Source organism: Fukomys damarensis, unplaced genomic scaffold (genome assembly GCF_012274545.1).
Source record: "Fukomys damarensis isolate Sample0158 unplaced genomic scaffold, DMR_v1.0_HiC HiC_scaffold_39, whole genome shotgun sequence".
Classification (NCBI taxonomy): Eukaryota; Metazoa; Chordata; class Mammalia; order Rodentia; family Bathyergidae; genus Fukomys; species Fukomys damarensis.
The window spans coordinates 56,044,635-56,053,862 of NW_022900951.1; the positions used below are offsets into that span (position 1 = coordinate 56,044,635).

The 9,228-nt window shown below is 48.1% G+C and overlaps 1 protein-coding gene across 9 annotated transcripts in view; it reads right to left on the reverse strand.

Moving 5' to 3' along the window:
- Nucleotides 1-570: 570 nt before the first annotated feature.
- Zmym3 (zinc finger MYM-type containing 3) overlaps nt 571-9,228 on the reverse strand; it is a 16,934-nt gene continuing 8,276 nt past the window's right edge. For 5 of the 9 annotated variants that reach the window (XM_033760166.1, XM_010607934.3, XM_010607933.3 and 2 more), the window contains exons 15-26: nt 8,600-8,697; nt 8,194-8,356; nt 7,807-7,919; nt 7,517-7,691; nt 7,198-7,344; nt 6,303-6,406; nt 5,813-5,981; nt 5,103-5,254; nt 4,471-4,585; nt 3,607-3,861; nt 2,142-2,259; nt 571-2,035 (exon numbers count right to left, since the gene is read on the reverse strand). In XM_033760166.1, the coding sequence (XP_033616057.1) occupies nt 1,843-2,035; nt 2,142-2,259; nt 3,607-3,861; nt 4,471-4,585; nt 5,103-5,254; nt 5,813-5,981; nt 6,303-6,406; nt 7,198-7,344; nt 7,517-7,691; nt 7,807-7,919; nt 8,194-8,356; nt 8,600-8,697 (1,802 nt within the window). In that variant the 3' untranslated portion in view covers nt 571-1,842. The remainder of the gene's footprint in view (nt 2,036-2,141; nt 2,260-3,606; nt 3,862-4,470; nt 4,586-5,102; nt 5,255-5,812; nt 5,982-6,302; nt 6,407-7,197; nt 7,345-7,516; nt 7,692-7,806; nt 7,920-8,193; nt 8,357-8,599; nt 8,698-9,228) is intronic. The other 4 variants (XM_010607939.3, XM_010607936.3, XM_010607938.3 and 1 more) reach the window with 2 other exon arrangements.

Sequence of the window (9,228 nt, forward strand, 5' to 3'; positions counted from 1 at the left end):
AGAGAGAGAGAGAGAGAGAGAGAGAGAGAGAGAGAGAGAGAGAGAGGGTTTCACTTTGGTGGTAAGAGGGTTCAGGCTGGCCTCAAACTTGTGACAATTCTCCTGCCTGTCTCCTGAGTGTTGGGATTACAGGCGTGTGCCACTCTTCATGGCTTACCTTCATCTTTTCTCAAATATGTAATCTAGGTCCTTATACTTAGTGGGTCCTTGATAGGTGGCTGTTGAATATTTTTGCTAAGCATTTGGAAACATTATCAAAAGATATCACTAGCCAGGCATGGTGGCATATGCTTATAACCCTAGCACTCAGGAGGCTGAGACAGGAGGATCGTTGAAAGGTAGAAGCTAGCCTGAACTACATAGCAAGACCCTGTCTCAAGAACAGAAAACAAACTTATAGTAGATTCATTCAGTGAGTTATGTAAGAATGGTTCTCAAACTGCGATAGGACACCTGAGCTCTTTATACTCTGAGACCTGAACTCATACAGCATTGTTGGTCTACACTCCTCTGCCCTCCAAACATCACTCTCCCTCCTCCAGAGAAGGCAAAAGACAATTTTAACTCTTTATTTGAAACAAACAATTCCAGAGACAGAAGGTTAGTTGTGACAACAGCTTTTCACTACAACACAGGGCAGGCACGGCTCACTGAAGGGATAGGCCAGGAGCCTCAGAACAATATATACAATTTAAACAATGGCTAAACTGGTGACAGTTATAGAAACACAAAAAGGAAGCCGGGGAACAGCAAAGCCAATAGGGAACAAACTGGGTACCCCCTTTGTTGGACACTAATAGTTTTCTTGGACTACAAAGGGAAGATAGGGAAAAGAGAAGATGTAGGTAGTAGGAGCGGGGCGGGACCCACGGGACCCACCCCCACAGCTCACCTATCTTTTGATCAGAGACCCCATCCTCCATGACCCAGGTCCCCAAAGGTTTGGCCTGGCTCTTGTGATCAAGGAGAACAAGAGCAGGGAACCCAGCCCCAAACCAAGTCAGAAGGTAGTTTTTGCCTTGGGAGTCTGTCTATGGAATTAAAGGGAGGCAATCACAGAGGGGGCTAAGCATGTGGACACCATGGCTCATGCCAACCTAAGATGGCAGAGAGAGACAAACACATAAACCAAGGGGACAGGAGTCTGCACAACAGGAGTCTGCTCCCCATACATAAGAGTCATTCTCTGCCTTTGAAGAAAAGAAAGCATTTGGAACTCTTTAGAAACAGTAGCACCAAGGGTTGGTGCTTACTGGGGTGAGGTGGGGTGGGGTGCGCATGGTGGTGAGAAGGTGCCAAAAACGAATTATCTCACGGGAGGGGAAGCGCTTCTAAGCTCTGTTTTAGGTAAATGGTCCTCTTGTTACTTTCATCACTTCACCTTTCAGACAGACCCTTTCACGTGGTACTGGGGAAGAGAAAGTAGTGAGCAAAGGGCAGAGAAGGCAGCTTCGTTCTTCCCTAGATCACACTAGGAACAAGGGGCTTCATCTATGCAGGTAGATCAGGAAACCCAAAGCCAACAGGATCACCAGAGCTATTGACACTCCACCCCAGTCTGGCCCCAAGAGAAAGGATTTACTCTGAACCATAAAGAAACTGAGCCAGCTGGTTGTGCCCATCACTGGGGAATTAGTCCTGCTACAAGGCCCTGTGGTTGTCAAGCGGTACTGAAGAAGGTAAAAGTCAGGAGTTCCCAGGGAAGGCAGGGGATGGGCGAGTAGAAAGGGGTAGTCAGGGGCCTTCAGAAAGAGTAGCATTGGTTCCTGGGCCATTCACCCTGCAGGATGGGACCACAGGATGGACACTGATGTGAAAGATGGATAGAGGTGGCACATGTACTCAGTCCAGGTCTTCCTCCCCAGGACGACCCAGTTCTTCATAAATCTCCCGCACAGCCAGAATGCGATTGAGCATGCTCTCCAACATGCTACGGTCCATGGGGATCACAGAATACCAAAGAGGGGACTCGGCAATGCAGGACCTTTCAGGTTGCAGGTAGAACACATCATTTCGAGTCCGGAGGCTTTCAGGACTGCAGTGGGGGGTGCGGTGGGGGAAGACAGACAAATCAGTATGGAGGCAAAGAAGATCCCTTGGGTCTACATGCTGATGCCATTCCTCAAAACCCTCCAACTCACCATTTTGAGAGATAAAACTCATAGAACTTTACAGGGCAGCGGAGGGGATTCATGCGGTTCTCACGTTGCTCTAAGATAGGGGCTTCATCTTCTCTCTTTCGTTTCCCAGGACCCGTGTCTGCGAAGGAGGGAAATGACCTAGATTTCTTAAGAGTATAGGCCCATACCAGGTGTGTGCATGCCTGTAATCCCAGCACTTGGGAGGATGAGGCAGGAGGATTGCTGTGAGTTCAAAGCCAGCATGAGCTACATAGTGACTTCAAGGCCAGCCTGAACTACATAACAAGACACTGTCTCAAAAAACCAATCCAAACCAGCCAGGGATTTAGCTCAGTGGCACTGCGCCTACCCTGCAAGCAGCAGATCCTGAGTTTAATCCCCAGTATGGAAAACAAAACTAAAACTTTATCCCAAGGGTCAGGGATTTAGCTCAGTGGTTCCGCCGCCTGCCTCATTTGTGCGAGGTCCCAAATTCGATCCCCGATACCAAAATTAAAAAAAAAAAGAAACTATCCCCAAAAAAACAAAAAAATAAAAAAAGAGTATAGATTGAACAAACTACCTTTCAGAGCGCAATCCAGGACACAAGGGAAAGGTCTTGGGACACAAAATATAAACTCATAAAGGAAAGCTGAGGGTGTAGCTCAGTGGTACATGCAAGGTCCTGATTTCTAGACTCAGCACCACAAAGGGTGGGGACTATGTGTCAAGTGTCATGTCAGTCTGTCTCTCCATACCAACCAAACATTTTGTAGGGGTGCTGCTTTGCAGCCTAGCCTCTTCCTCATTCTTACTGCCAAAATCTTTTAAAGTCTCCCCCAATGGCCAGGGATTTAACTCAGTGGTTCCGCCGCCAAGTGGAAGGTCCTGAGTTCGATCCCCGGTACCAAGAAAAAGTCTCCCCAAAGTTGACACCTTGAAGAGGTGACCTCAGAAGTCATACAGTACAGACTGACAAAACAGTCCATGTTTCAAGGTTAGGCTTGCCTTCCAGGACAGAGAAACAATGTTGGCCCCAATCCGCATGCATCAGTCTAGGTAGAGGTGCAAGTCCAGAGAAGGGATCATGGGACCCACATTCAGACAGGGAAGATTTCCAGGGCCAGAATGAATGGAAGCCAAGATAATTTCTCAATCACGGAAAGCCTGTCATTCACTGTTAACTCTCCCTGATAGCCTAACACACTTTACCAGCTTCCTACCAGTCCAGTACCCCCAAACACTAGGTAAGCAAGCACACTGCCTTGAAATGGGCAAAGATGGGGAACAGGCAGCCAGGTGACCTCCCACTTATGCAACAACCACTGCCTGAGAGCCAGAAGGACTGTTTTCATCTTTTCTGCAAACATGGGAATAGAAGAGAGGGAAGCTGGTGGCAGGAGCGGGCCAACCAGCAAGTATGGTGGAACATGGTAGGGAAAGTGTAGAGAAGAAGCAAAAGCAGAGGAGGGGAACAGCCTCATACCTCGCCCTTTCCTCTGACGGACTGGGGCATAGTAGCGGATGCTCACCACCTTGGTGGTACCTCGAGGGGTAGTACACTTGCGTGACTGCCGCACCACATTGGTGAAAGAGAGCTGCATGTGTTCTTCAGCTGTCTGCAGCCCAAAAAACTTAGTGTTGAAGAACATGAGGGTGTTGAGAAGGACAAAGGGTGAGTAGACCCCCAGCTGCTTGCACTCCCAGAGATGCTCTTCTTCCACTCGTGAAAACACTGTATCTGCAATACGCAAGAGAGGCCGCTCAGAATGGACTACCCAAACCCAACTGCTTCTCCCAACACAGTCCTGTGCATGTGCACTGACCCTACACTTTTCATTTGGTGAGAGACGCTCAGCTGTACGACACAATGACTCAGCATTTTTATACACTTTCTACCTGCATTTGGAGCTTCTCTCACATCCTCAAGTTGTAAGCAGTAAACGTAAACCCTGAAGTCTCATAACATCATGATTTCTTCTTTATTTACCACCCAAACCTAGGTCATCCCTTTTTTGGGTCCTAGAGATAGCTCTTCAAACCTAAGGTGCTTTTATTTTTGCTCTTTGGAGACAAGGCCTCACTTTCAGGCCGGCCTCGAACTTGCAATGATTCTCCTGCCTCAGCCTTCCAAGCAGCCAGGGCTTCAGATGCACACCACTGCACATGGCTCAGACCTAAGTCTTGATTCTCTCCTCACCTGTAAGGGCAGGGGCACCTGCTCTGCTAGCTCTAAACCCTGAGGCATCGAATTACATGTTCATGCTCTCGACTCCTTTCTGAAAAATGGCAGGCCAGTGTGTTGGAAGAAGATAAGAAAGGGAACTGGGGTTAAGTTCCTGCCCCTTACTGTTGGGGAGAAGTGTGGGCTGCCAGGTACTCAGAGACTTGTTGAGTTCTTGAACGAAGGTCAGGTAGTAAAGGTCCGTGAAAATGTTCACCATGCGGTTATTTTCGAGCAAGTACTGGAGAAAGAAAAGACACATAAAGCCAGACTCTAAGTCTTACAGGAAAGACAATGATCCCAGGCCTGGTGGCTTTGACACCAATTAGGAAACAACAGGAAACAGCTGGTTAGTTTATTAGGTGACCCACAGTGCTGTGTGTGTGGGGGGGTGGGGGCAGGTTCCTACACCTCTGAAGTACTGAGGCTTTGCTGGAAGAGGAGCAGGCACAGAGAAGACATTCCTCAGAAGCCCGGACTCCCTTGTCAGGTAATATGTGGCTGACCTCTCCCAGTGAGAACTAAACATCATCTCCCACTCCAGGAGCCCAGCCCCACTCATCCCTCTCCTCTGAGATGGGTTCAAGGTAAATGGACCCACATAGCAATGAGTACAGGAGTACTGACAGCTCACGTCCTATTTTTCATAGGATAATAAAGCAAGCTGCCTGTTTGGGGTAGGAAACAAGTGCAGTTCCAGTAGGATCCTGTCTGCTGTGTTGAAAGTGATGGGAAACAAAATGATATGCAAGGTGTACCTGCTGGATGCCAAGACACAGATAGTAGATACTGTCAGGTTCGTATCGTTCACCGTTGGGTCGAGTGATTTCTCGCACAAATTGGGCCAGACCATAGTTGAGCTCAGCAGCTGAGCAAGCGAGAATATCTTCTTTGATACGCATGGGTTTGGCTGCAGTGATATGTAGTAGGGGTGGGTAGGATTAAGAAAACTCAGCATGGAGAATTTCACTTAGCTCCACCACCATTAGCCCTTTAGCACACCTAGCTCCTGAACAAATCCCTCAACTACAAAAATCCCTCAGCCTTGGGCTGGGGAGTTAGCTCAGTGGTCCTGCCGCCTGCCTTGCAAGAGCAAGGGCCTGAGTTCGATCTCCATTACAAAAAATAATAATAAGTAAATAAAAGCCCTCAGCCTTGAACTGAGACAGTGAAGCTATTTTATTTTACTTTTTTGATTTTTTGAGACAGGGTCTTGCTTTTGTAGTTCAGGCTGGCCTTGAACTCACAGCAATTCTCCTGCCTCAGCCTCCTGAGTGCTGGGCTTGCAGGCATGTGCCACCACACCCAGCCAGTGCATCTCTTTAATGTACAACTTTTCCCCACCTTCACAGGGCAACCTTATGTGATCACAACCTTATCATTCCTAGACATTTTCAGCTGACTTACAGGTAAACCCCCTTCCCCTTTCTCCTCCTCCCTACTCTTCTTTCTTCCCCTGAGTACTTACGGCCAAAGCGGAGTTCGTCACCTTTGCTGGTTTCTCCATTGGCATATTTTGACTGTACCCAGCACTTCCAAGCATTGACGCCATATGAATAGTTGAGACCAGTACAACTAGGTTGGCTGCTCATGGAGTCCCGTGAACAGCTTTCAGAAAGCACCAGCCGCTTTTGACCCTGGCGGGGAAGAGAAGGGAGAGCAATGGAAGAGATAAGGCTAGGGTCACCATGGAAACCCATCAGAGCAGTGTTTACCACCAGGGTTGGGGGATGAGGTAAGAACACAGGAAACCTCCATGGCACGGAGCTCCAGAACAGCTCTGATAACCTTGTGAACTGGGGGACAACAGAGTTTGGCTATATCTCAGTATTCCTCATGCTGGAGAGAGGAGGTTAGAGGTCAAATTAAGGTCACTGGCTTGGCTGTAAGCACACCCGTCCCTCCCCTTTGGGCCTCCAACCTCCTTCTGTCGATATAGCAGGAGCCCCAGTCCTCACCTTCCTCATGGTTCGGGGAAGGTCTTGTTCAGTAGACACATCCTCAGGCCCTACCAGGCCACAATCAAAGAGGAAGTCCACACTAGGGTTGATGTCCAAAGGATCTATCAGAAAGGAAGAAAGAAAAATCCAATCTCTTAAGACTTCAGCCTCGCAGTCCTATCACACCCTTGCTTTTCTGCCCACCTGACTCCAGATGAGCCTCTTGGACAGCTTCATTGGACTCAACCAGAAGCTACAAAGCTATTACCAAACCTATGCTCAGAGGAACAAAAACACAAAACACAAACACAGCACTGTGAGTACACATAACAGGAACTGTATACTCAATATGGTGACAGTGGCAAAATCTTGTTTTTTAATCAAAATTAAAAGTAAATAACGGGCCAGGGACTTAACTCAGTGGTGCTGTCACCTGCCTCGCAAGTGCAAGGTCCTGAGTTCAATCCCTGGTACTAAAAACAAACAAACAAACAAAAAGTAAATAATGCCTGGGCCAGGGATGTAGCTCAGTGGTGCTGTGCTTGCCTGGCAAGCGTAAGGTCCTGAGTGTGATTCCCAGTACCAGGGGAAGGGGGTAAATAATGCCAGATGTGGTGGTAGTCCCAGCACACAGGAGGTAGACTCAGGAGGATTGCCACGAGTTCAAGGCCAGCCTAGGCTACAGAGTGAGTTCAATGCCAGTGTAAACTGCATAGTGAGACCCTGTGTCAAAAAAAAAAAAAAGCCAGACCTGGGCACACAAAAAAAAGTAACATATGCACACCCCGCTATCTCTAACACTATTCTCTGTGAGAACCTTCTTAGGGTCACACTAACCACCATTTAGTGACATGCTCAGGGTCACAAGAAACACTCCTTTCTTGATGGCATAAATGCTTTTAATCCTACTTACTCTTGGGGAAGTCTGCTTCTAAGTCTTGCCCAGGCTCATCCAAGACATTGGCCATCTTGACAGCCATAGCCAACACATCATCTCGGGCTGGTCCAAACAAGTCACAGTCTTCCAGAAGTCCCTCTGCACTCTGGTTGCTCACAAGATCTGGGAGGCAGAGAAGTCAGCTCAGTTGCTGCATCTCCAGCCTGGCACCCACAAAGACCTTCAGGGGCTGATCCCAATAATTCTCCCCATTCCAAGTTCACCATTCTCCACCCCCTGAGGCAGACAGATTGGTTGCACCCTATCTCCAGCATCACTGCCATCCAGAGAATACCACAAAGGTCAGATGAGGCTTTGTCTAACTCCTCAGCCTCTGCAATCATTTCTGCCATAGCCAGGATGTCAGCCTCCAAAGGATTGGAAGGAATCTTCACTTTCAGCTCCTCAATGGTCTCCACAATCTTGTCTGTGCTCTCCAAGGTAGTAGGCAAGAACATGGGCACAGGTACCTGGAGGCACAAATCCCAACTAAAGATCAAGAACCACACCAAAAAATCAGAGAGCCAGCTGATGAGAATAAGGGAGAGAGGCGAGTCTCAATCCAGGAGGGGCAGGGAAACATACCGGGATAGGCATCGAGAAAGGCACCGGGACTTTCTGGCAGTACAGATGCATAGGCACTGGCACAAAGATGGGCACTGGGATGGGCAGCACAATCACCTGTGGCTTCCACTCTTCTGCTGACGAGAAAGGGGTCTCAGAGCCCTTGCTAGACAATCACACCTGACCCCAGACCCAAAGCTGACCTGCCACCCCTAAAAGCTCTAATACACACTTACTGTCTGAAAACTGCCCTTGAACCAAAAGTTGAGAAAAAACACCCATCATTATAGGATAACCATATGCACAATCCTTCAGTCACCTATGAATTGCCCGGGTCCAATCCCTGGACATTGGGCTGAAGGGCCTAGGACTTGAATACAACCCGTGGTACTAAGTACTCTGGCTCACCTGTCTGACTCCCTTTGGACTTCATCTCCACCTTGCAGGACACTCCTCGGTTCTGCATCAGCGGCTTACACATGGCTGCTTTGTTTTTACGGGGTGTTGCTGGGGGTGGTGGAGGTGGAGGAGGGGTGGGAGCAGCTGGAGCTGTTTGGGTCTTCACAGGGATCTGCAGAGACAAAGGAACATTAGTGCTACCAACTATAGTATCCTCCAAGATTATCCTCCCTGTTGTTTTTTTTTTTTTTCCTTGAGACAGGGTCTCACTATACAGTTCAGGCTGGCCTTGAACTCACTATACAGCCCAGGCTGGCCTCCAACTTGTGGCAATCCTCCTGCCTCAGCCTCCCAAGTGTTGGGATTACAGGCATGTGCTACCACACCTGGCATCCCTGTTGGTTTTGGTCCTAACCTTGCCCAAATTCCCATTTTCCTCTGGGATCTTCAATGTGTTGCTGTTTTCCACTTTGGTTTGAGAAGGTGTCTGGGGCTTTGACTCAGAAGTCTGGCCTGTAGATCAAAACAAATGAATGTTCTTGTTGAAGGAACTAGTTCTCCATTTTCCTTACCTCTGTTCCAGGATAGTGTCATTAAGGGATACTCCAAATATAACTGGGAAGTCTAAGCTTTCCCTTCGTCACCCCAGGTCTAGTCTTCTCTGGCTCTCAGCAACAGTAGCTAAGAAGATTCCTTGCTCCTGGCTATCAAGAAGAAAGCCACAAATCCACAATTTGAAATCTTCCATCTAGATAGCCCTCAGGAGTATCCCTAGAATGGTAGAAGGACCAAGGTAATATTCTAAAAACAAGAAGTTTTCAGTATCATTAAAGGTAGAATTGATGCTGACACTGCCTTTTCTCTGAAAACGAACTACAATCTCCACATGCCCCATCCCACCTAGGTAGGCACCCACTTCCTTAAAAATATATCCTGTAAGGGTCGGGGATTTAGCTCAGTGGTTCGGAGGCCTGCCTTGCAAGCGCAAGGACCCGAGTTCAATCCCTGGTACAAAAAAAATATATATATATATAATATATATTA